Below are 24,559 nucleotides of genomic sequence, written 5' to 3' on the forward strand. Positions count from 1 at the left end.
TCTCTCTCTCTCTCTCTCTCTCTCTCTCTCTCTCTCTCTCTCTCTCTCTGCGATCTAGATATAAGATCCGGTTTACGATTTGACTTGTACGAAAAAAACTATGTTGTCCCATAATCATTTTGCCTACCGTTGATCGATCTTCTTAGTGATCGATCGACACACGAGAGAATCCTCTATTATAGGTGTACAGCATGGCGAGTTCAACGTTTACATGGCAACCGCTTTACAGTTACTTCTGGAGGGTATTGTAGTCGTCGTCATGGACAAAGAATTGAGTTCTTATGACTTGGCAAGAATTCAACGTTTTTGGATGCTTGACACTTCCGCAACTTCGACGACACCGAAATGACAATAGGTAGTTACACGTACACCTTGTTGAAATAGCATGGTGGATGGCAATGCAGCACGGAATCCGAAGTCTTCGACTTACAGATGGAGGCGAACATTGTGGAGGTGCATCTAAATAGATCTCCCGGTACTTCGGAAGCATCGAAAGATCGAGTCGCTACCATGGAATACGTGGATGTCATCCTCTGCCCTCTGTTTCTCACTCGCACCGACGCGGAATTGATGCGTCCCAGGGGTCTTCAAGTGATGGTTCCAGGATCTTTGGATCATTCCACCCTAATCCAATCCATCATCGACACCATATTCGAGAGTAACAACAAAAACTTCGACTTCCTGTGCAGCACAAGCTTGATCTAATACACTACCACTCTTGATATTGTTCGGAGCGCTGACACCGGAGGCATAAGGTTAGTGTAGTATCTACCACTCGTGTGAAGCAGGCAAGGTGTCAACAAGACGAGTGGCCTAACGGTATTATTACGAACGCCTCATCAAGTTTGCAGAACTGCACGCTAAGCGCTCCATCGTACTCCATCTCCCTGGTCACAGCAGCCAGACTTGTAGCGCTATTAGTGAGTGAAGGTTATTAGAAGTTTAATCTTAAACTAGCACACTACTAAATAAACTCGTGCTGACAGCCTCCACATTCTTTTTCTTGTCGCTCAGCGAGCATTTGTACGCTAAAATGTTGACAACTTCAACCCATTGACCAACACTCACGATATCAGATTCGACGGGGCGAAGCGACGTAGATCCAAAAGCCGCAAAGACTGTCATCCCTTGACGCTGTGTCCCGCGCTCGCCACTCTGCAACTCACCAGCAGCCATGGAGGTCCAAGAGCGAAGGAGTAGCCTCACGCCCAACGTCGACGCTGCAGCCGTCGACCTCAAGGAAGGTTTACACGTCTCCAATCAGGACGAGGAGGCCAAGATCACAACCCCAGAGACCAACCACGACACGCTGCGCACTCTGCGTCTCGCCTTCGTGGGCAACGTGGACAGCGGCAAGTCGAGTCTTATCGGCACACTCATTAAGGGAGAGCTAGACGACGGCCGAGGCTCCTCTCGCCAGGCCATCTTCCGTCATAAACACGAGATCGAATCAGGTCGTACCAGCAGCGTGGCCACAGCTTATCTAGGCTTTGACGAGCATGGAGAGCAGATTTTATCCAAGCGAGCGGGTAAGCTCATCCCCTGGGGAGAACTGGCCAAGATAGCCCACAAGCGCATCCAGCTTATCGATCTAGCAGGACACGAGAAGTATCTAAAGACGACAGTGTTCGGACTCACAGGCATGCAGCCAGACGTGGTCGTCGTCGTGGTGGGAGCCAACATGGGCGTAAAGCGGATGACCAAGGAACACCTGGCCATTGCTGTTGCGGTGGGTTTAACGCGGGTATTAGCGCTAGTGGTTGGTGATATTGACGTTGCATGTTGCTTGAGTGTAGCTGGAGATTCCGATCGTTGTGGCGCTGACGAAGATCGACATTGCGCCCAAGAATGTAGCAAAGGAGACACTGGCTACAGTTCGCCAAGCATTACGACGCTGTACGTTGACATTATAACGTTATAATCCGAGATCAAGTGGTTAATTGAATTTATTGCTCTGCTGCTAGATGGAAAGATGGCGATGCTTGTCAAGACGACGGAGCAGGCGGTGACAGCAGCGAAGAGTATACCGTCGAACCGCATCACGCCTATTCTGCCGATTTCCAACGTCACGGGTGACGGGTTGGAGAATCTCCGTCGGATACTTTGCGAGACGTCGCCGTCGGCATTGTTCAAGGCTGGACTGTCGGCCTCGACGCTAGCGACGACCAAGTCGATGAACCAGGAGGAAAGCATCACGGTTGCAACACCCATCGGTGCCGCTGATTCAAAGAAGAAGGCGATTGCTGCGAGTGACGTGGTCGAAATGCCGATCGACGAGACGTACCAAGTCCCTGGAGTGGGGTTCATCCTGGCGGGAACTTTAATGACTGGGAGCTTCAAAATCAACGACGCACTGCAGATCGGACCAGACTACAATGGACATTTCCACAAGGTTACAGTGCGTTCGATGGAGTCGATGTACATGCCACTGAAGGAGCTCGTTCCGGGACAAACTGCGGCGGTGGCTGTTCGCTCCGTCAACAAGAAATTCGCGCTGAATCAGTCAACGTTCCGCAAAGGAATGATCTTGTTGAGTCCCGAAATCAAGGTGGACGACTACGTGTCACGGGTGTTTGAGGCTCGTGTAGTGATTCTACACCACCAGACAACCGTCACTGTCGGCTACCAGCCGATGGTCAACTGCCGGACAATTCGACAGACAGCAGAGATCATCTCGATTGAATCGAACCAAGAGGTTATTCGCACAGGAGACCGAGCACTTGTGCGTTTCCGCTTCATCCATTCGCCGGAGTTCTTGAAGAAAGGTATGCGCTTCGTGTTCCGTGATGGTCAAGCCAAAGGAATCGGCAAGGTCGTCCGGATAGTCCCCGCCGAGCAATGTGAGGAGCAGTAAACATGTACGAGGGGATATTGGAGGGGGTTATGCAGGATGGAAGACGGGTATGAACCAATACATAGTATTTGCTAATTCCTTGCTGAAGTTAGATGCATTTGAAGCATTAAGTATCGATCGGTAGGTTGTTGCTGCTGTTGCTGTGGAAGAGCAAGTCTAGCATCTCTTCTTCCTCTGCAGTGTACATGTCCTGGAGCGGTGAACGTCGTCCAAATGTTAGGAACATTTGCTCGATGAGACAGATATTGGACTGCACGTCGAGGGAAACCTCTTCCCCCTTAGCTGTGGCCTCTTGTGTAAAGTTCTGTACGATGCGCTCTAATAGTGGAGCAATGTATCGCTTCCGCTGTTTCTCATTCAGATGATTCTCCACGACTTGCAGGAAACAGGTAACAGGTTAGTATGCCACCTTACGTACCCGATGAATATGAAAGCTTTCGACTTACATTCTTGAATACCCTTCGTGTGTGAGCCGCAGCGATTCTCCACAATCTGTAGCATGAAAGTTAGTTTTAACAAAATATACTTTAGGTGATAGTAGGATACTTTCGTACCTGAAGCGTGAGGAATTTCTGCATCTCGTGCAATACTTCTTCACTAGCGAAAGAGTCTTGCTGCGGAAACAAAAATCCATGTTAAAGTTCAAGAGGTTGTAAACTATGCTTGCAAGACGTACATTGGCCTGCTTCTTCTCGCTCTTGGCCTTCTTTGATGGGGAAGGTGCTGCTACGGGCGGTTTTGACTCTGTGGTAACTGCTGCTGGTGTGGAGGTTAGAGTGATTGTTTCGTGCTGCAGTTCGTGGTCGACTGCATGCGCTTCTGCTTCAGTTACATTAGTTCTTTTCACTTGAGCTATAGATTCCTTCTCCTCTGTTGACGGAGTATCACTCGCACTGACAGGTGCCTCGACTGTGCCTGCCGGCGTCACCACCTCAGCTCCTTCGGATAAACGGCCCGAGCGAGGGGAGAGCGGAGGCTCACATACAGACGTAGACGAATCTTCGCTATTGGGAGCTGTAGTTACGTCAACAGGACGATTCTCTTCGGCAGGAGCTTGTAACACCAACTCGGGCTCGGATGTCTTGACAATCTCTGCAGCGTTATGTGGCTCCGCATGGTTGTTGCCAACGGGTTCGGTCGGGGTCACTTCTGTTGGGTGTTTGTCGTTGACAGGTTCAATATCGACAGACTGAGTCGAAACTTGAGCCTCCTCCATATCGACTGATCTTCTTGGTAACTTCTTGCTAATAGTGTAGTCGGTAAGGCAATGGCAACCACAATAGCTCGTCAACGATCATATAAATACCCACGTGAAGTTCACGTTGAACAGGGCTAAAAAATACTAGTAGTATTCGAATAAGATAACAAAGCATTTAGCATACAACATTACGTTTCATTTTCGACAAGGCAGCCTCCCAGTCTAGGCAACGTTTAGCGATATCGTCAAACCTGTGCCCAATATTTGTAGACGAGTGGCCCAGTTCATTAAATTTGCCGTGTTTGCTTTTTACTTGGTCTTCTTGTCTTCATTAGCGTTGGCCTCAATGGCAGCAACCGATTCTTGAAGCGCAGTGAATTCTTCCTTCGCAAATTCCAGGAATTGCTTAGCGTTGACACCGACACATGGATCCACAAGGACATTCAGACCCAGATTATCGCCCATCGACAGGATGGCCACTCCAAGGTTCACAGACGGCGGCGGTGGCACAAAACCGTAGAAGCCCGACACTTGACTCTTGCATAAACTCATTTCTACGACACTGGCACGCACATTGCTAATAGCCACGGAGATACGACTGGTAGTGAAGTGTACGACCAAACGCATAAGTGGTGCTGGCAACTTGGACACGAAGTGGCTCGACCAGTACACGAAGAACTTCTCCAGTGAATTTTTGGCCTCGTTCATAGCAGCCGTGACCTGGTACAGACGCTGAGCAGGGTCCTCGACGCCGATTGGAAGGTCAATCACGAGTGAAGAGAAGCGGTTGCTAGTGTGGCGGATGACTTCCGTGCTGGAGCGCATGTCCACTGGGATGGCGCTGCGTACCTTAAGTGTTGGAGCCACAGACTCGCCCATAGCCAACATGGTCTTGCGCATGGCACCTGCCACGACATTGAGCATCACGTCGTTCACTGTAGCGCGGAAGTGTTTGCCCACGGCCTTGGTGGTCTGAACAGAGTAGATCATGTTGTATGATAGACGTTTTTGCTTGCCTCCGGGACGCTTAAAGACCGTGGCAGGTTCACGACGAGCCACAAGTGCGAACATGTGATACGAGATCACGTAGACTGACCAGATGCAGACGTACAGGAAGATCAAAATGTCCTTAATGGTCTGGGTCACGGGTTTGCGAGGCTTCGGCATCTTTGGGTTCTTCTTGGCCTGTAAGCGCTTCTCGAGCATGGCGTCGAAGAGCTCACTCTGGTCACTGAGCTTGGCCATGGCCGTGGCAAGCGAGGCACCGTCTCCGAGGCAATGGTGCACTTTCCACCCGACGCTGGTGACGCCCGGGTTGCTCTTAGGGTCGTGGATCACGTGCATCTCCCACAGTGGCTTGTCGAAGTCCAGCGGTGTGTTGACAATAGCGGACTCAACGTACGACATGGTGGTCTCTCCTTCATCAACCGTGTGCTCCACCACGTTCTGCGCAACGTCATAGTCAGGTACCTCCACGTACTTGTAGACGCCCGTTTTGTAGTCTCCACGGACGACGCTGCGCCAGCGCAAGAAGAAAGCATCGTGCAGTAAACGTGCACGTAAGCGCTCAATGTAGTCCTCCTTGGTCAGATGGCCTTCCACGGTTAAGACAGACACGGGAATGGATAGGTTGGTGGGTACCTCCGTAACGAGCGTCGAGAGGCCGATGTTGCTGAGCTTGCGCGTGAGCTTACGGCCTTGCAGAGTCTCGTCCTCGTTTGCCTTCTGTCGCTGCTGTGAGACGGTGGACGCAACGCCCGATAGCGCCAACACCAGCACCACAGCCATCAGAAGCATGGGAGCGTCGCTCATAGTTGGCCCGTTGGCGGCTAGCCGCGTCAAGAGACTGTTCTCCACGTCCATCTTGGTGTAAGCAGTCGCTGGGGTTTTCAAAAATGGTGTCGAGTCAACCCAGGTGAATCTCGCTAATGTCACCGAATGGCTGCCAGGATCCGAATGGAAACGTCGATGTCGACGCGCCGTCTACTGACCAATGGAATGACTCTAATTTGCTTAGGTACGAGGAAGACCATGCGACATGACTTTTGACATCATCATTGGTGGCGTGGGTACTACTAATGTCCCCGACAGGTACGTGGTCCGTCCTGCAATGCAAAGTCGACAGCGAGTTTTGACACGGCTGCTGTCACGATGGTGACTCAGCGGCGCAGCTCGAGCCGCTCTATGCGCGGTTACCTTCAGTTGATGTGACAGGCGAGGCCATGCACAGCGCTGCACTGCTGGCTGTCGGCGCTTAAGCCGGTGCCTCCAATGGAGGCTCCATGAAATGCAGGCAAGGAACTCTACTTTTTTTTTAGAAGGTTGGATTGTCCATCGGTGGCTGTCGTCACGAGTGCGATGGGCGCTGTTTCTGATGGAGGGTGTTCAGCGGAGCCTGACGCTGATGCCGTCAGTGCCGCTCAGTGGTACCCATGATACCATTGTTCCCACCAAATCTGGGAGGGAAAGCACTACTTTCAAAGCACTGCTTCGCCAACTTGGCGGCCAAGAACCGATTGACATGGTAGCCTTCAAGATTCTCGAATCGAGATGGACGTCGATTATCGACTCGATATGCTGCTGGACTCTATCCATAAGGATGATGAGTGGAGGGCGAAGATGTAAAGCACTTTTTACAGTGAAAAGCCCTTCCCAGTGACTGATGGACACTGATGTCGCTGCAATCGATGAGCAAAACTTTTGCTGCAAAAGCAGCGCTCGTGGCAATGTGCAATGGTGTCCATTGGAGACATCGAAATACAAGAGTAGAAGAGCTGGCAATATTCTAGTTTGCTCATCAATCCAAAACATTTCGACTGGATTACTGCTGCTCGTCAGTGCTCTTACAATAAAATAAAAAATTGTACTGAGCAAAACTTTTGCTGCAAAAGCAGCGCTCGTGGCAATGTGCAATGGTGTCCATTGGAGACATCGAAATACAAGAGTAGAAGAGCTGGCAATATTCTAGTTTGCTCATCAACTCCAAAAACATTTCGACTGGATTACTGCTGCTCGTTGTGGTGAATTTCAATTCATGATAGGTATCTCGATTGCGAAAACTCCTTATCACGCCCTCACACATACGAGCTTGGGCCATCGTCGATGACTCTTGGAGACATCATTGACAACAAATGAAGAGTGAGACTCAGAGCCTGGAAACGGGACTCTAAAGAAAATGGTAAGATTGAAGCTTTGTTTGAGTTATCGAAAACGTGCTCTTGCTCGCGGCATATGCACAGACCCAAGCATATCCAGGTAGTCAAGAGATAAAACACCATGCAGCAAAACGCAGAGTATTTTCTTGGAAGACAATTCGTGTCTTTACGCGCAGCAGCAGACTAACTGTTACAGTCGATCTCTTCAACATTTTTTTCAAGGCAGCACAGCTCACTGCTCCTCAGAAGTTCAGTCTTGCAGCAAATGATACGGTTGCTAAAGTCTCGTAGTCTGAATAGTCAATTCGGACAGTGATCAATCTTGTCCTGCGCTGCAAAGAGGGCTGATCCAGAATCAGCTCTTTCTCCAATCAAAAGTAATGCTCCTATTATGGCGAGAATCATGTGAATGCTTCAAATAGTGGACCTACCCTTACAGAATCTATTCTCTGTAGGCTAGTCTAATCAAAATAAGTACCGTCATGTCAATTTCGAAATATTTTATGTCAGCACTCAGAACGATCATTTTCCCCGTCAAAACCGTTCGACACCCCCGCTGCACACGTGGAAGTCAAAGCGTCGGGCATCGGAACTTTCCTCCTGCCGGCGAAGATGCAGCAGCCCAACTACCCACCGCGTGGTTACGGCGGCCAGGCTCCTCCCCAGCAGCAGCAGCAGGCGCCTCGCAGTGGCGGCGGATATGCGCCTCCCAATCCTGGTACGCAGCCCTTTGGATTCTTGTCTCGTGACCTTTTCGCAGCTAATATAGCATTGCTACGTCAGCAGCATACGGCAACGTGCAGTACAATCAGCAGCAGCATCCCATGTCACAGCCCACTGGTAGCTCCGAAATGTACTATGTATTCTCTACAGCATTTATTAACGCCAATATGTCGGTATGAACAGGAAGCCTCCCTGGCCGCGGCTTCCCTGGCGTTCAGCAGCCTCAAGCTCCCCACTCAGGTCTCGGAGGTCGTCCGGGCTTCCCTGGCCAGGTGCAGCAGGTGCCGGCCCCTGGCTCTCAAGGTTCTTTCCGGCCTGGCCAACAACTTGGCGGACCGCCAGCTCCGGGTTCCCAAGGCTCATTCCGACCTGGCCAGCAACTTGGCGGCCCGCCTGCTCCAGGTTCCCAGGGCTCTTTCAGGCCTGGCCAGCAGCTTGGCCAACCGGGCCCTTCAGGCCCGCCATCTAATGGAGCAAACAGTGGCGTACCACAGGTGAACCGCGGACCGCCCGGCGCGGCGACACCAGGACGCAGTGCGTACCCTGGCCAGGGCTCGCCCGCGCCCGGATCGTTCCAGAATGCGACGCCTGCACCAGGACCAGGATCTTTCCAGTCGGGACCTCCTGGCCCGCAGGGGCCACCGAGACAGCAATTCCAGCAAGGCCCTCCCGGTCCAGGACAGCAGTTTAACAACGCTCCACCTCCACAGGGCGGCCGGCCAGGCCCTCCTCCTCCACAGTTTGGTGGCCAGATGCAGGGCCCGCCTCCACCGCAGTTTAATGGACAACAGGGACCACCTCAGGGAGGAGCTGCACCATATCTTCAGCCGAACCGAAATGCTGGACCGTACCCAGGGCCCCCTGGGCCAGGAGGCGCTACACCACCCTACGGTGCACCTGGCGCTCCAGGTGCTTATGGCCAGCCCCAACAAGGAGGATATCCTCAACAGCAGCAACCGCAGGCTTCTCAAGCCCCGAAGCAGCGTATTGACCCGACCCAGATCCCTCGTCCTGTTGTCTCGGCCGAGCGTGTGCAGTATGTTGCGCGTGGCCACACAGTAACTATGCCACCACCTGCTTCGAGCGACTATGTGTGTGTGGATGAAGGCTGTTGCAACCCGCGCTTCATTCGGCCGACGCTGAATCACGTTCCCGCTAACAAAGAACTGCTGAAACAATGTGGACTGCCGCTGGCCGCAGTTATCTGCCCACTTGCGGATCTCCAAGAAGACGAACTACCGATTCCGCTGGTGGACTTTGGACCTAATGGCCCGTTGAGATGTACACGCTGCGCTGCGTACGTGAACTCGTTTACCAAGTTTATTCAGGGTGGACGAAAGTTCGTATGCAACATTTGTCAGCTCAACAACGAGACTCCGCGAGACTACTACTGCAGTGTGGATCAGTATGGCAAGCGCCGTGATATCCAGGAGCGTGCAGAGCTGTCACGTGGCTCAGTGGAGTATGTTGTGCCTGCTGCCTACACGATCCGTCCGCCGCAAGAGCCCATTCTCGTATTTGTGCTCGACGTGTCGCTCTTTTCGTTCCAGACGGGACTCGCTACAAATGCCTTGCAGTCGATTCAGTATCTGCTCCCGTCGATGGCCCAGAATAAGCGCAAGAAGATTGGTATCGTGACGTTCGACACTGCCGTGCACTACTACCGAATGGACAACGGCTCATCGTCTATCTCGATGAGTATTTGCCCCGATATTGATGATCCTGTGGCCCCGTTACCTCCTAGTAGCTGGCTGGTCTCCATGGACGACCCTGCTGCTTCTGATAAGATCACCGAGCTGTCAGAAGTTATCACGCGCTCGTTTGAGACCACTACAAAGAACCAGGCCGTGTCAGGTGCTGCGCTATGGAGTGTAGCTGACGCTCTGTCCGTGTCAGGAGGACGAGTAGTGCTGCTTCATGCTGGAGCTCCGCGCATGGGCATTGGCAGAGTGAAACGCGAGGAAGTTAGTGGCGCTTACGGTACCACGAAGGAGGTGGATCTGTACACCCCTGAGGACAACAACGCGTACGAGACTTTGGCTCGACAGTGCGCTGAGCACCACATTTCTCTGGATGTGTTTTCGGTTGCCAACACATTCGCATCTCTGGCTGATGTGGGTCGCGTGTGCGAATTGACTGGTGGTCGTGTGCAGTACATGCCTCAGTTCGAGAAGGAGCAGTCAAGTAATCGTCATCATCTTACCAGTATGCTGCAGCGACTTGTGGATCGTGACTGTGGCTATGAGGCAGTGCTTAAGGTGCGCTGTAGCGCTGGACTGCGTGTGGAGCACTCGTACGGTAACTTTTTCAATGCGCGCGGCAACGCCTTTACGACAGATGAGATGGAGTTTGCTGTGATCGACCAGGACCGTTCAATGTGCGTAACATTCGCGTACGATGAGCCTCTTGCTGAGGGTACAGACGCATACATCCAAGCGGCTCTACTGTATACGCGTAGTGATGGTTTGCGTTGTGTGCGTGTACACAACTTGGCACTGCAAGTGGAGCCGTTGTTATCGAATGTGTTCCGCTTCGCTGATCTGGACGCAACGTGCTCAGTGTGGCAACGCTCGGCAGCACGTCAGTTCGTGGACAAGCAGCTCATGCGTGCGACTCCTATGGCCGTCAAGGAGTCGCTGGTTGACCAGTGTGTGACCGTGTTGTTCAACTATCGCAAATTTTGTGCTTCGTCTTCATCTTCTGGCCAACTTATTCTACCGGAGTCTCTCAAGTTGCTGCCTCTGTACACACTGGCGACGCTCAAGAGTCGTGCATTGCGTGGAAATCTGGTGGGCAACCCTCCGCGTGGCTTTATCGATGTGCGTGCGGACGAGCGCGTTATGATGATGGGACTGCTTAACAGTCTACCGGTAGAGTTCTGCGTATCGGCCGTTTACCCGAAGCTGTACAGTGTCCACGACCTGGCCGATGATTGCTGCACATTGGACGAAGATGGCAAGTTCATTCTGCCCCCTCAACTCCCGCCGACTGCTGAAAAGCTGGATGAAGAAGGAATTTTCCTGTTGCACTCAGCCATGTGCTGCTACATTTACATTGGCCCCAAGGCCTCGCCAGAGTTGCTGCTTGATCTCTTTGGCGTGGACCACGCTGACACCGCAGAGCAGACTCTTACCTTGTTTGAAACACTCGACTCTGAGCCGCCCGAGGGCGACGGGATGAGTGCTCGAGAGCGACTGCGCTCGCTGGTGGAGTACTTGAACTCGACGATCCCAATCTCTCAGCCGCTGGAGATCTTGACCAAGAATGACTGGCGCGCCAACCGCTTCATGAGTGCGCTTGTAGAGGACCGCACACGCAATGATGTCTCGTACGTTGAGTTTTTGGTCCAGGTGCACAAGAAGATTCAGTACAAGTTCCACTAGACCTACAGAACAGAAACAGGTAAGAGGGTGATTGCAATGCGATGGAAGCGACTCGACTCTTGCTTGCTGGTCATCAATACAGTGCGTTTTTGTCAGCATTAGCAAGTTCATTTGGTCAGTACAAACTACAGTAGGAGCGGTATCCACGAGAACCTCTGAAGTCTTAAATCCACGGCGTCCATCCTTCGTACATGACGCAGAGGTTGTCTGTCTTGGTGGCTTCATCAATGAGCCATGATGCTTGTTGCTCCACTGTCAAAACTGGTGGTGCACCTGTTATTTCCGTGCCGGTGCCTGACAGTTTTTCCTCGATGCGCTTGAGGACTTGCAGGCCGTATTGACTCTTCTCCTCAACACTTCGAGGACTGCTCGCACAAGTGTCATGCGAGCTGTTGTCGTTGCTGACGTCCATCCCAGCGCTATCTCCTGACTCCAATGCAGCAGAATCCTCTGCGGCACCATTCTGTTCTTCAACATCAGCTTCATCTGGCATGGAGATGACTCCGCTCGCTCGGCTGTCGTCTTCTATGTTGCTTGAAAGGCGATCAGCCATTTCAGTGGCTTCGAAGAACTGCTTCACACATCCGCGCACAAGGTCTCGAGCCGCAATAAGAAGCGAGATCGATGAGTCTCCAGCATCTGCAACTGACGACTCACTCTTGACTACTCGCAGTGCCTCGACAAGATCAAGTAGTAGCTGAAGCAACAAGTAAGCTCGTGACGACTCCTGGACGTCACCAGCACATTGGTCACAGTCAATTAAGAGTTGGTCCATCTGAGTGTCAAAGTCGCGCAGCGCGCGGTCAAGTTGAAGGACTGCACCACGAAGAGAAGCACACAGGTCCCCGTGCTTTTCCAGCACCCCTTCCAGCTGCTGTAGATGATTGACGGAGCGAATGCTACGAAGAAGAATCTGTACAAGACGATCGTTCTCCATGAAGGAAAACCCTGCTACTGCATTCGAAGTAGGGTGCTCAGGTGAGTCTCGCGATTCAGTCTGCTGTTGGCGATGACGCATGCTCCCAGGGCTTGTAGCTCCAGAAGATGCTTGGCTTTGCTTCGATGGAGTTTTCAGCTTGTCAAAACCTTTGACTAGGAGCCGCATTTCCTTCACACTCTTGCTCAGCACACGCGCAATCTTCAGCACCGCGTCTTTGTTTACAACGCACAAAGAGTGAAATTCACTCTCGGCTGCGAGTTTTCTCGAAGCGAGAGCATCATACACTCTCGTCTTTCGCATCAGCTCATCTTGGAGATCGTGAACATTGGCTATCGTCCCATTCAATTCTTCGGTCAACGATTGCATCTCCAATGTAGCATTCGATGCAGACTGAAGAAGGTTCGTACCGACAACATCCACTTCGAGCTGGATTATCTCAGTCTCTGGTACCGACTCGCCGCCAGACGTCTCGATGACACTGATGCCTTGTACAAGATCCGCCAGAGTCCGTCCATAGTCGAAGAGACCTGCCACTTTGCCGTAACAACTCTGAACGCAAGCATGCAAGCTCTCATCGGTAGGGTCCGTAGCGTTGCCCATGTTTGAGGCCAGATAATCCATGTGCTGGGCCAGCTCCAATACGCTTGCTTCAACTGCAACTTGATCGGTCAACAGCGCATTCAGTTGAGGCACTTGAGACGATAGGAACGCAAGCAACTGCGTTCGAGAAACACCAGCTCCTTCACCTTCTGCTGGCGTTGTCGTCGACAGCCACGCGGCATATCGAAGACGCCCAGCATGCCGATTTCTAATGGACGAGACACGCTGAGTCCAAGTATTCGATTGAGATTTACTCCACTGGTAGGACCACCACTCTTCGCATACACTCATGAGCTCTGTAACTGACTTGGTGACATCATTCGTTAGTGTCTCCGGAGTCGCAGTCGATGAGTTTGTCGGCATAGACGGCAGAATGTCTGGAATCTGCGAGCAGAAATAATCCGCCCATTGTGCGCGAAGCTCAGAAGTTGATTGGTCGAGCGCGCAGAAATCAAATTTCCACTCAGACGAAATAATACTAGACAGCTGGTATCGCAGTAACTTGGCCAAGCAATTGGAAACAAAATCATCCATGTAAACTGACCAAATCGCGCGAACTTCCTCCACCTTGTCCTCTTCTGTCACAGTGTACAACTCGATGGCATTTAGAGCGAACTCAATCCAACTAGTGCAGGAAGAAATTTTGATACGTTCGACTTCTTCACCAGTCAACACCGGCATCTGGTGCAAACTATCAACCAGCGATGAGATCTTCTGTGTGACAGCAAAGGCAGCAGTCAACAAGTTGCGGGCTGCAGGTAATTTCGCCAGCAACGCTTGTATCGATAATTTCGCATCATTTACCACACTGGCTGACATCAATACCATTTCCAGTTCTTTCCTCCTATCCGGTGTAGTTAGCATCGCCTTGATAAGCTCCAGTAAGTCGCCACTCTCACCCATTTCTCGTCCATAAACATTTGATACAAACTCTTCCTGAAGCACAACAGCAAACGATCCCACTTCTTGGAGAATATCATTGAATCCATCCATACCTTTGTCGGGGCCAGACGTCAGCAGTTCACTTGCTCGAAGCCTCTTCATTGATCCCTTAGGCGTTGACACCAAATCCAACAAAGTGGAGCACGCACGGGTCACAGCTACCACAGCTCCATAATTCGATGGCACTGTTAATGCAGGCGTGAGGTTGAATACGCTGACGCTCGAGGCGCAACTCGCTTCGTTCAGGTGTTCCATAACTTTGATAATCCAAGACGCGCCAGCGAGTTTCATAACGCGCTGCCCTTGAGCATTGGACAGCTTCATCGCAGAAAGAGCATTCGACACGTTCTCCAGTAATTTGTCAGCTTGCGAAATACACGACGCCTCATTCTCCTGGTTGAACTGGCCATTGAGATCCAGCCGTAATTCACTTAGACGACTCAGAACCGTGGTCGACTCAGCAATACTCTTTTCGGAGGGAGCACTGCATGTCACAATGCTGGTAGCGTTTACTTGTATCTGTTCCGCCAGTCCACGCAAGCATTCAGTACAAAGAGTCCACCACTTGAAGTACACATCCTTGCCAGCAACCTTCATCTCTGAATCCAAATATGCATCCAGCTCCTTGCGCTGGAAGCCATAATACGAAAGGTACGGAACCAAATAAGTGGCGAGTTTCTCAATCTCAAAGCGCAAGCGTGTCACATCCGCATCAACTGATCGGCACTTTGACTCCAACGCATCCAAAAGCTGTCTCTGTCGATCAGCGGACCGTGATTGCTCCAAAACACTGCGTAGCGTTGCATGTACCGTCTGGAAAGACGCAGAATCAACTGCAGTCGTAACAGCGCTCAGTTGAGCCACAGGGTCAGACTCAACGAACGTGATACTCTTCTGTCTCCACGCTTCGATCTGCTGGTGTCTTGCTAAGCACTCATCAGCAAACGAGCTTATTTTCGAAGTAATCTCTTTGAAACGAGCCGTGGTGGACTCAACTTCCGCACGTCTGGTCTGCTCAGCACTCTGATGCTTGGATAGCTCTGCCCCAACACTCGTAACTTCCTTCAATAGCGCTTGCTCTTCGCTCTCAAGCGACTGCAGCCGCTTCCGCTGGTCAAGCAAAGTCACAAACGGGACTTGCGATCCATTGAGAGCTCTCGAAATGATGTCAGCATATTGCTCGTACTGACGACCAAAGGAAATCGTATCTTGTCGTCGTTCCTCCGCCCTCGACAAGAACAAAGAGAGGTTCACGTTTACTTCCAGGCGCGCTTTCAAGTCTCCTGATCGTCCTTGTCGTCTATCTTCAGCAATCCAATCAACCAGTGGACTGTACACGAAAGCTTCAAACAACGTCAACAACGCTTCGCGAACGTTGTCAGAGCGCACAATGCGTAACGTTGTTTCAAATGCCACTCGGAATCTCCCCTCCACTCCTGTAAATCCAAGCGCGTCTTGCAGCATTGGCGTGAGTCGGAACGGCACAATCTCTGGCACTTTCAGTCTGCGTCCCTTATCAAAGCACACATTGTGGTCAATGTGGACGATATCGCCACTGTTGACGCACAGCAGAATGTTGTCCAAGTGTCGGTCTCCCAATCCAACGATGTACCCAAGCACAGACATGACAGCAAGGGACTTACTTAAACGCGTACTTTTGACCCAGCTCTCTCGTAAGTCTTCACTCCGAAGAAGAATCTCTTGCTGCAACACATTGCGTGGGCGCTGGGCAACAAGCTCCTGATAGATTTGTTTCAACGCATGAGTCGGCCACTGCGAGCGGTTATTTGGCGCTACATTAGATATGCCATGCTGCTTCAACTTGGCGTAAAACTGGGCTGTCGGTGGGGGTGGCTGTTGTGCTGAAGTAGCAGCGACAGGATCCTGAGGACCTCGTCCACTCGCTTCACTTCGAGCAGTATACACTTGGAAAAGAGGGACGACGTCTGGAACCATCTGGATCAATCCAGCGTTTCTAGAGAGCGGTATAACGCTGTAGCTTTGAGCGGACAAATCTCGAGCAGCTGCAGCGTCATCAGCTCGTAAGAACTCGTTCGTCACACGTAAATACTGCATGATGCGTTCATCCAATCGCAAGTCTTCGCGGGCTTTTAGCAAATACTTGTACGTTTTGCCATCCGATCCAATTAATTCCAAGGACTTTGGTTTGGTTTTCGTTCGTAAAACAGTCACAGACGACTCCACACGATGAATAGTGATAGGCTCCACTTGACATGCTGTCTTTCCTACTACTGCGCCGGGCATGTTAGTTAGCGCTAGCTGACGAGAAGTAGAAGCCATCGCCGGTGATATGTCATGCAGCGGCAGTTGTTCTCGACGTCCCGTGGCGTTCATCAGAGCCTTCAATATATCTGCAAATGGCTGCCAAAGCTCTTCTGGATTCTTCATTGATACAGCATTGCCCCGAGACTCTGACACGCAGCAATCACGGAAGTTCTCCATCGCATTCTCAATCACTCCTCCGTATTCCTTGAGAAATTTTCGCTCGTGTGGAGACACAGCAAGTTGATCATGGACGCATCCGCACGTTTCCTTCCACAGCCGTTCGATCGAGACGTATATCGGCTTCATAATAGCTACCAGCTTGCGGTGTGCTAACTCGCTTTTCTCTTTTGCAGACAACGATGCATTCTTCTCCACGCGAGTGGCTTCTTTTTCCAGTGTACTCGTCCGTCGAGATACGTCTGCTGATAATTTGACAAGTGTACTGATCCATGCTTCGTCCCATAGAATAGAAATCCGACGAAGTTCGGAAATGAGTAGACGCACTCCTTCGACCTGTCCGGACGATACGTTCTGCAGCTCCTGTAATACTGCAGCAAAGGTGTTACTTGCAGTGCCTCGCTCCTCCTGGAGACTTGAATACGAGGCTTGAGGCTCCATCGAGTCCACGACTACTGGATACACAATCGAGTGCGGCGAACGGTGTGCTAAACGCTTGAGAATTAAGCAAACCAAGGATGATACAGCAGGGATCGGGTGATGCGCACGAGCGATCAATTGCGGGATAATGTGAGCCCATGGATCCACTGGTCCGTTGGAGAACACATCTTCAAGCACTGCCACCACTTCTCCCTCAGCTCCATACGCCGTCAGAAGGCTAAGCAAACGAAGCGCAACCGTGGTGATTTCTTGTCTTGGGATACTGGAACCCGAGCCGCTGAACAGCTCCGCCAAATATTTTCCATAGCCACGAGCAGCCAGCGCGTGAAAGCGGAGCACCTTCGCGTGACAAACATGTTGTAATCTGGTTAACCTATTAACAGCCTCAGGACTATGGCCCAAGGGTGCCAGCTCAGTGCATAACTGGTGGAAAGCATCCTGTCGCTGGCTGATAATCTCGCCGTTGTCCAGGAAATGGCAAAAAGCTCGAACGACGGAATCGCGGTCCGGTTCCGTGATACCTATCTCCTCCAAAAGAGCCGTTATCTGTGCTTCATCTTCGGAGTCTAAGTGAATATATCCATTTTGTCCCGAAACTCGCTCAATTTCACGCTTTCCTCGATCGTAGCACCAGTGACTGTAGTGAATCCAAGCTTTTGGGGATTTGGGTGATACTGCGATAGCAGCTTGGAAGCATTTATGAGCAGGTTCATCTTGCAAATTGCTCGAAAAAGTAGTAGCGTCCAGCGCTTCGTCGGTCACGCTTGTAGCAGTACCCAGTGCACTCTCAAGGAAACGCGATGTCACTGGCGACAATTCCGTGTTGTCAGCTTTGGTAAGCGATTCAGCGAGGTGCAAGATGGATCGGACAGTTACATTTTCCTGTCCAGGACATGTGTGATTTAAGCCGAGTACTTCAAAGCTCGTTTCACACTGCATTTCCAGAAGCCGTCGCCCTTCATCCTCCATACCAATCATCTCCAGAAGCTTTGCATTCTCGTAAGTTAAGCCCATAGCTGACGTACGGCTAGCTTCCGCCAAACTCGCCGCATCTCTCAAAAGGCCTCGGGCAAAACTGAAATTGTGCTGCTTCCGGGCCAATCTGGCTACTCCAAGGAGGTGCAAACATTCTGCGTCGGAACTCAGATCATTCCCATTCCAGCTTGAGCAGTTCAAAAAAAGTTGACCCCAAGTTACAGAATCATATACTTCAGGATTCAGCCGTAGAACTTCCGTTGGTAACACGTTTTGATGAAATCCAGTGGATAACGGGGACTTTTTCGTTGCTCGAGCCATTCGGAGTACGGTCTCCTCAACTCTTTTGCCAATCTTTTCACCCGCATAGCCGTTCCATGGTGATGGCTGTAACGCCAACTGTACCAAATCGTGTCGATAATTATCACGAAGATTATTAGACAGCGGTTCAACATCCGTTTGTCCAAGGTTTGTTTCGCTAACAACATCCCATACACGAAGCGCCAAAGCCACTCGTGTCGCACGACTATCTTTGACTTCGTTAGTGTAATCCGTCGATGTCTCCAAACTGGAAATCGTACCAATTTCGTTGCTCCACGCATCACTGCAGTCAAAAATCGCCTGGATCTCTTCAATGGGGTAATCATAATCCATGAGAGAATTCGCGACACCAATGAATTGAGTAATCAGCTGCCGCAGCTTTGTCCACTCGCGCAGAGCGGCAAAACACTTCGCACATTGTTTGATGCACCCCAGCAGTGCTGAAGGTGAGATACGGAGATGCGTCATGGGAGATTCAAAGATCTTCGCAGGGCTGATGTCTTGTGAGTTTTGTCGTGTCAGCACTGGTTCCAGCAATGACTCATATTCTGCGGCTGCATCTTCGTATCGCATTTCAGCCTCATACCGCAGCGCACTCAGCCACCTAAATAGTGGTATCTTGCAGTATTCTTCGCCAATTTCCACGCGTCCTATGTTCTGCTGATACAGCCTGCTCAGCGCCAAAGAAACAGATTCACTCCATCGCTGAAATCCGATAATTGAATCTGCATCTTTCGCGTCGCAGTGGCATCGGCACAGCATAAACAACGCGGCATCCAGATCTTTCTCCGCTTGCCTTAACTCGGAAATTATTTTGTCGGCTGACCCACGAGCTGCAAAGGATGACATGGCTTTGCTGAACTTACTGTAACAAATAGTCATCGCAGCGTGGCTGTGATACCGCCACGGCTCGTAGTTTGCTGCATTTTTTGCCATCTCCACGAGGGATGGCCGGATTCGGTTGAGCCAATCGTCACATACCCCCTTGTTCGTACGGAAGAAGACCATCGCTTTATACTCTTCACTCTCTGGATTGCTTTGGTCCACGTCGGTGGCGCAAATAGCACTGGCAATACGCATCTCTAACGCGCTCACAAACTCAAGCATCAACCAGTTCAACAACTGCTTGTCATTTGGAGCGAAATGAGTCCCTGTTGCCTCATCATTTCGAGGACTCCATCCAGTTCGTTGCTGAATCTCATCCGCATACTCCTGCAATAATCGCTCGATACTCGCAAAGCTTTGGGCTGGTCCTCCAAAATGGGTGCGGAGTCTGTTCTGGACACACCATGCTGCTGCTTGGCGGATCGCACCCAATAGAACGGCCGAGTTATCCAACGCCACATGCGGCGTAATACGGTTCAAGATACAGTTGCATACTCGATTCCACTCGCCTTCGTCACACTCTCGGGACTGAAAAAGGCTCAGAATGTTTTCAAAATCGGCGCCAACGAAAGAAGGATGCAGAGACTGCGATATGTGGCGATGCGTAGGCTGTTTTTCTTGCTCTAGAAGCGCAAAATGAGCCACCTCGTTCAAAGCGCCCGACATGATTCTGCGTTGTACACCAGGATTGGGGTCTAACACGAGATCTAACAACACAGCGAACGTTTCTCCAGCAAACTCACGTGCTTCAGCTCGAGAATGAAACACTTCCAGCACTTGAACACTATTCTCTCGCACTCTCGTACTGGAGCAACGAACGATTTTAACTACCTTCACCAAAAGGTCCCGGCAAATATCGGGCGGTATACTTGGGAGCAGTGTCATCTGAGATAATACGGCTCGAATTAATTGCAGCGTTTCAACAATTATTCGATTATCTCGAACCACCACAAGTTCACTTGGCAGCACATTGACTGCCCACTGCAACACACGCAGCGATACCCCGTTCACAGTCTCCAAAACATCACATCGATCAACAAGCCACTGAGAAATAGCGCCAATTAATGCGCAAGTCATCTTTAGCATGAGACGCAACTGCCGGAGCGTCAGTTTGGACTGGCGATGTCGGTGATTCTGCTTTTCCAGCTTCGTTGTAATCAAATCAAGAATCGCACTTACGTACGTCGCATCATCATCATGTGTGAGCTTCAGTATTTCTGGATTCCGGGAGACCAGGCTGATACACGTAGCTGCAAACACAAAATAATTGTTTCCCTTTTCACCAGTTCGGCCATTCAACCGCTGAAGTGCTCGCATTACGAATACCTGGTTACAAGTACACCAAGGAATTATCAGTAACAATACATGACACTGCACTCAGCCGTCCAACGAACCTTCAGAGCACCAATTCCGCCCAGTTGGATTAGTTGCAGACACAATTGAGTAATGTGTGTAACCGTGTTAACACATTTCAGGTGAAACAGGCATTCCATGAGCTTCATACGCTTTGGCTGTCCACCTTTCTTGATGACTCGGGAAGGAATATCATCATCCAGTACGCCAATAGCAGTAGTTCGCACGAGCAGTGAGTCAGCAATACTGGAAAAATTTGCGCTTGCTAGCTTGCAAGCATTTTCCAACACTGTCGAGAGTTTGTCAACCTCACAGTCATGCAAGCGCGACTGTGCAGCACAGTGATGAAGCAAAAACCCTATTGTTGTAACCGAGAGAGGAGCAAAGCTGCTGTGTCTCGCGTTGGAAATCGATACCAGGTATTCCGAACAGTGCGCGACACAAAAAAGACTATCAACACAGTGAGATCAGCTTAGGCTCTCGAGATGCAAGAAAAATACAATAGCATCCACCACTTACGAATAATCTGGCTGGGGACAAGATACGACGCGATGAAGCACTCTCACAAAAGGACTGTGGGCGCCTCCATCAGCGGATAAAGCTGCAATGAAATTCATAATTAATAAGACGGTCAACTCATACGGAACTAGCGTCAGAGCAATATTCACGTACCAAGATCAGGAACACATTGAGCTACCATCATAAAACAAGTCACTAAAGTGCTGAGGCGATCATCGTCGCCCTCTAGGTGGTCACTCCACGAATCGCACAAATTTACAATTTCCTTTATAAAGCCATCGGTATAAATGAGCCCATATTTTTGACATTCACATTCTTTGAGTAAAATGCACTTACATCCGCGAACGAATTCATCAGCTGAAGGCTGAACACGCTGTTGTCAGCCCACAAGCGACCGAAATTGTTCAATAGCGTTAGAATTTCCTCCCTTGAAATTTTACAGTTTCCAATAAAAATTGTTACTCAAAAAAAATATTTTTCCAACGTCACACCCAGCCCAACACGTACCGCAGCGGACTATGCGGCCCCGTACTCATCATCCATCCAATTAAAACATCCGCGATATCCACAAAATGCGCCTGTAGTTTCTTCAACATCAACGCGCGCCACTGGTCTGAATCTGACTGCAACAGCAGAGCCTGCACGCACTTCACCAACTGATCCACAAGAGCCACATCGGCTGTATGATCCAGCAACGTTCTCCACATCTGCATCACTCGTGCCAATAGCATATCGAACTGCTTAAACTCAGCCGTCGAGTCCTTCCACTTATCGTCCTCTTCTTCTCTTGGCACCACCTTCTCCGTCTGTAGCAGTAGCGCATAGCTCCATTGCACGAGCCACGGCTCGTTACCCAGTTGTGTATTCCTGGCGATCCATTCACCGAATCCCGTCGGGTTATGAGCTGACAGCGTCTGCAGCATGCTCAACACGCTCGTCTGCAGCTCCTGGCCACCTTTAAGTGGCGTAACCATTACGTCCGTCAGCAGAGGCAGGTAAGGCTCGTAGGACAGCAGTAAGCCAGGGGTGGGACTCAGGAGACGGAAGTATTCCTCCAACTGCTGTGCCGCCTTGACACGCTGTTTGACGCTCATGACGTCGGCGGATAGCAGCGACTGCAGCGCCACGAGCGGGTTGAAGGGCGTCGCAGTCGCGTCCGCTTGAGCGTCGCTGCTGGCCCTCATTGTATCTACCTATCTCTGCCTGGTTCTCGTCTGTCTAGGGAGTCCGTCAAGGCTTCTCGTTCATCGTCTGACACCGAGTGCGGAATGTGGGGGGCGTGCGCGAATGGCAATGGTGAGTGCGGTGCTGGTTGGGTACATTTTTCCACCAATCGAACACGACTATTGTAGATTTTTGACCAATCAAACAAGGATAGATGTTGAAGTCAACTTTACAGCGGTGCCTTTACTCGTGTGTTGTTTCTACTATAATTCCTACCATCCAACGCCATTGCCGGAATAGAATTCTGCCCGTGCGATGTCGTGGTAATGCTCGGAGATCCATTTATTGGACTCTTCTTCATCCATGATGTCAACCTGCTTTACGTAACCTTGCTGCGCAATGTTGTGCAAAATCAACAGAGTTTCGAACTGCGAGTACCGCGCCGCATTATCTAATGCTCTTTCAGTGAATCCTTCTTTCCGGTTCTCAAGCAGCCACCGAAGTACTCGCAAATGGCCTCCATGAGCAGCGCCGTCCATTGCCAACTTTGTGCATCCCTCGGATCGATTTCTATGTAGCCATTTTACAATTTCCAACTTGCCATAGGCGGCGGCACCGTCCAACGCGGCAGCTGTACAGCCCGCATGTTTATCGTGCAGCCACTTAACGACTTCGAAATGTCCACCACTCGCTGCATTGTCCATAGCTGCAGTTGTGCAGCCCTCGGTCCTGTACTTGTGCAACCACTTCACAACATCCAGGTGGCCGCCACTCGCAGCACCATCCATCGCTTCGACAGTACATCTTTCTGACCGGTGAGCGTGTAGCCACTCAACAGTGTCCAGATGCCCATTTGTCGCTGCGAGATCCATTGCAGCAGTTGTACAACCCTCCGAACGATTCGCATGAAGCCATTGAACAACATCTAAGTGACCATGAGCCGCTGCGACGTCCATCGCTACTGCGGTGCACTTTGGCTTGGTTGGTGGACTCAAGGAGTCACGAGTGACAGTGTCTGGGTTCTCTTGAATGCGTTGTCGCTTGTGTTTTCGAGTATCTTCCTCCTCTTGTCCGATGTGAAGCAAATATTGAACGATCTCCAAATGGCCTTTACCTGCTGCTGCGTCCACCACGCTGCAGTAGGACTCACTATCACCGCAATCATTGTCATTTTCACTGTACCCGTACTCATCGATGTGTCCACAGACCCAGAAGAGATTAATTTTTGGATCCGCGTGATATTCGACGTACAGCCACTTGATCACATCCAGGAATCCTCGCTCTGCAGCAAACAACATAGTTCTTCCAGAAACGGTTTCGACACTGGAATTCCCTTTCAATCGCTCGGATAAAGCTTTCTTTCTTTTGCTCAGTCTCCATTTCTCTTTTGTTTTCTCTCGGTCATTGCGTGGTTTGTCAGTGTGAGCACGCAAATATTTAGCAACTTCCAAGTGTCCATTAATCGCAGCAGCATGTATAGCCAGCGTTGCTTCTCCTCCAAGGCAAGTGAGATACGTCCGACGCGTTCTATCTCCATAACTGTAGTCAAAATTGTATTCATCTGGGCCACTTTGGTCTCCAAGCTCACTATCATTTCGATCACGGTCGACAATCCATCGAACCACGTTCAATTTCCCTGCTTCCGCTGCTTTAAACAGCGTCCCAGCATCCCACGACGTGTATTCTCCACGTTCTTGAAACCACTGCAGCGGCTCGACGTGTCCATTAGCGGCTGCACCATGTAGTGCTTCGTGTCCTTCGGGATCCATGCAAAGCTCATCCATCAACCAGTTTGCCAGATCCATGTCTCCTGCAATAAAAGCCCCATCCATGGCGCAGAAGTCGTTTCTGTTTTCACAGGTCTGTGCATAAGTCTCGTACATCCACTTAACGACGTCAGAATGTCCGGCGATTGCAGCTTTGGCTGCATCGAGTCCTCCCCAACGAACCCAACGACCTCTCTCCCAGTTTTCCTTTTCTTCGTCCCATTCTTCATCCTCTTCCTGCTCCTCCTCTTCGTTCCTTATTACGGTTCCATTAGCTCGGAAATATTGCAAAATTTCTAACGCTCCTGCTGATGCTGCATCGTAAATTACTTTCCGCCTCACTCCGTAGTCTGGAAAATGATGGAACAGCCACTGAACGATATCCACGTTGTTGGTTTTTACTGCTTCTAAAAGACACAACGTGAACTGCAGTTTGCCATATAGCTTATACGCCCGCAGCAACTTCCTGACGGACCAGAGTCCCCACCCTCCGGGTTCCAAGTCGACGGTACTGTTCCAGATGCGGTTCAGCAGCGTCACGGACCCGTATTTGCACGCCTTATTGAGAGGCAGCTCGACGGATGAGTCAGCGTAGGCCGACACGGAGCTGATTACATGGTCGATCCCGGCAAAACGTGGCTTGGAGCGGAAGAGCAGCGACACCGCCAGCAGCGGAGTCGGCAACGTAGTCACCATCGAATAATGACAAGGATGGTGACAGAAATGGTACGCTGTACCCACTTTAAATTGCCTTCAACATTTTTGATTTTGAACAAATTTTGGCCACTTCTTAGGTAGGTTAACTTCTTAGTAGGTTAACAAGTTGTAGCAAGGTAGAACATGACATGGGCCGGAAGATTTCCACTTGGAACGCCAT

The 24,559-nt window shown here is 50.7% G+C and overlaps 8 protein-coding genes across 8 annotated transcripts; 3 read left to right on the forward strand and 5 right to left on the reverse strand.

Annotated features, from left to right (window-relative positions):
• Positions 1 to 459: 459 nt before the first annotated feature.
• Positions 460 to 618, reverse strand: PPTG_23021 (hypothetical protein; the record flags this gene model as incomplete). The annotated part of the gene is made up of 1 exon (XM_008907975.1): positions 460 to 618. The coding sequence occupies one exon, from the start codon at positions 616 to 618 to the stop codon at positions 460 to 462; it is 159 nt and encodes a 52-aa protein (XP_008906223.1).
• Positions 619 to 1,068: 450 nt separating this feature from the next.
• PPTG_12253 (hypothetical protein) lies at positions 1,069 to 3,000 on the forward strand. The gene is made up of 3 exons (XM_008907976.1): positions 1,069 to 1,729; positions 1,797 to 1,896; positions 1,965 to 3,000. The coding sequence occupies exons 1-3, from the start codon at positions 1,175 to 1,177 to the stop codon at positions 2,852 to 2,854; spliced, it is 1,545 nt and encodes a 514-aa protein (XP_008906224.1). The 5' UTR covers positions 1,069 to 1,174; the 3' UTR covers positions 2,855 to 3,000.
• PPTG_12254 (hypothetical protein) lies at positions 2,930 to 4,070 on the reverse strand (the record flags this gene model as incomplete). The annotated part of the gene is made up of 4 exons (XM_008907977.1): positions 2,930 to 3,229; positions 3,301 to 3,346; positions 3,409 to 3,468; positions 3,531 to 4,070. 4 exons carry the CDS (start codon positions 4,068 to 4,070, stop codon positions 2,961 to 2,963), a joined length of 915 nt encoding a protein of 304 aa, XP_008906225.1. The 3' UTR covers positions 2,930 to 2,960.
• A 67-nt stretch (positions 4,071 to 4,137) lies between these two features.
• Positions 4,138 to 5,979, reverse strand: PPTG_12255 (hypothetical protein). Its single transcript, XM_008907978.1, has one exon. The coding sequence runs from the start codon at positions 5,913 to 5,915 to the stop codon at positions 4,362 to 4,364; it is 1,554 nt and encodes a 517-aa protein (XP_008906226.1). The 5' UTR covers positions 5,916 to 5,979; the 3' UTR covers positions 4,138 to 4,361.
• Positions 5,980 to 6,130: 151 nt separating this feature from the next.
• On the forward strand, positions 6,131 to 6,310 carry PPTG_23022 (hypothetical protein; the record flags this gene model as incomplete). Its single annotated transcript, XM_008907979.1, has 2 exons — positions 6,131 to 6,143; positions 6,216 to 6,310. 2 exons carry the CDS (start codon positions 6,131 to 6,133, stop codon positions 6,308 to 6,310), a joined length of 108 nt encoding a protein of 35 aa, XP_008906227.1.
• Positions 6,311 to 7,708: 1,398 nt separating this feature from the next.
• Positions 7,709 to 12,338, forward strand: PPTG_12256 (hypothetical protein). The gene is made up of 3 exons (XM_008907980.1): positions 7,709 to 7,925; positions 7,994 to 8,047; positions 8,114 to 12,338. Exons 1-3 carry the CDS (start codon positions 7,820 to 7,822, stop codon positions 11,311 to 11,313), a joined length of 3,360 nt encoding a protein of 1,119 aa, XP_008906228.1. The 5' UTR covers positions 7,709 to 7,819; the 3' UTR covers positions 11,314 to 12,338.
• On the reverse strand, positions 11,477 to 21,936 carry PPTG_12257 (hypothetical protein; the record flags this gene model as incomplete). Its single annotated transcript, XM_008907981.1, has 6 exons — positions 11,477 to 20,206; positions 20,275 to 20,683; positions 20,753 to 20,834; positions 20,906 to 21,017; positions 21,089 to 21,179; positions 21,260 to 21,936. The coding sequence occupies 6 exons, from the start codon at positions 21,934 to 21,936 to the stop codon at positions 11,477 to 11,479; spliced, it is 10,101 nt and encodes a 3,366-aa protein (XP_008906229.1).
• A 252-nt stretch (positions 21,937 to 22,188) lies between these two features.
• On the reverse strand, positions 22,189 to 24,378 carry PPTG_12258 (hypothetical protein; the record flags this gene model as incomplete). The annotated part of the gene is made up of 1 exon (XM_008907982.1): positions 22,189 to 24,378. The coding sequence occupies one exon, from the start codon at positions 24,376 to 24,378 to the stop codon at positions 22,189 to 22,191; it is 2,190 nt and encodes a 729-aa protein (XP_008906230.1).
• Between the last annotated feature and the right edge of the window lie 181 nt (positions 24,379 to 24,559).

Source organism: Phytophthora parasitica (assembly GCF_000247585.1).
Source record: "Phytophthora parasitica INRA-310 unplaced genomic scaffold supercont2.28, whole genome shotgun sequence".
NCBI classification, from domain to species: domain Eukaryota; phylum Oomycota; class Peronosporomycetes; order Peronosporales; family Peronosporaceae; genus Phytophthora; species Phytophthora nicotianae.

Coding starts and splice junctions, on each gene's coding strand:
- PPTG_12253 (XM_008907976.1), top strand. CDS start 1,175: ATGGAGGTCCAAGAGCGAAGGAGTAGCCTCACGCCCAACGTCGACGCT. Junction 1,730..1,796: donor ACCTGGCCATTGCTGTTGCG/GTGGGTTTAACG, acceptor GCTTGAGTGTAG/CTGGAGATTCCGATCGTTGT. Junction 1,897..1,964: donor TCGCCAAGCATTACGACGCT/GTACGTTGACAT, acceptor CTCTGCTGCTAG/ATGGAAAGATGGCGATGCTT.
- PPTG_12255 (XM_008907978.1), bottom strand. CDS start 5,915: ATGGACGTGGAGAACAGTCTCTTGACGCGGCTAGCCGCCAACGGGCCA.
- PPTG_12256 (XM_008907980.1), top strand. CDS start 7,820: ATGCAGCAGCCCAACTACCCACCGCGTGGTTACGGCGGCCAGGCTCCT. Junction 7,926..7,993: donor ATATGCGCCTCCCAATCCTG/GTACGCAGCCCT, acceptor CTACGTCAGCAG/CATACGGCAACGTGCAGTAC. Junction 8,048..8,113: donor TCCCATGTCACAGCCCACTG/GTAGCTCCGAAA, acceptor CGGTATGAACAG/GAAGCCTCCCTGGCCGCGGC.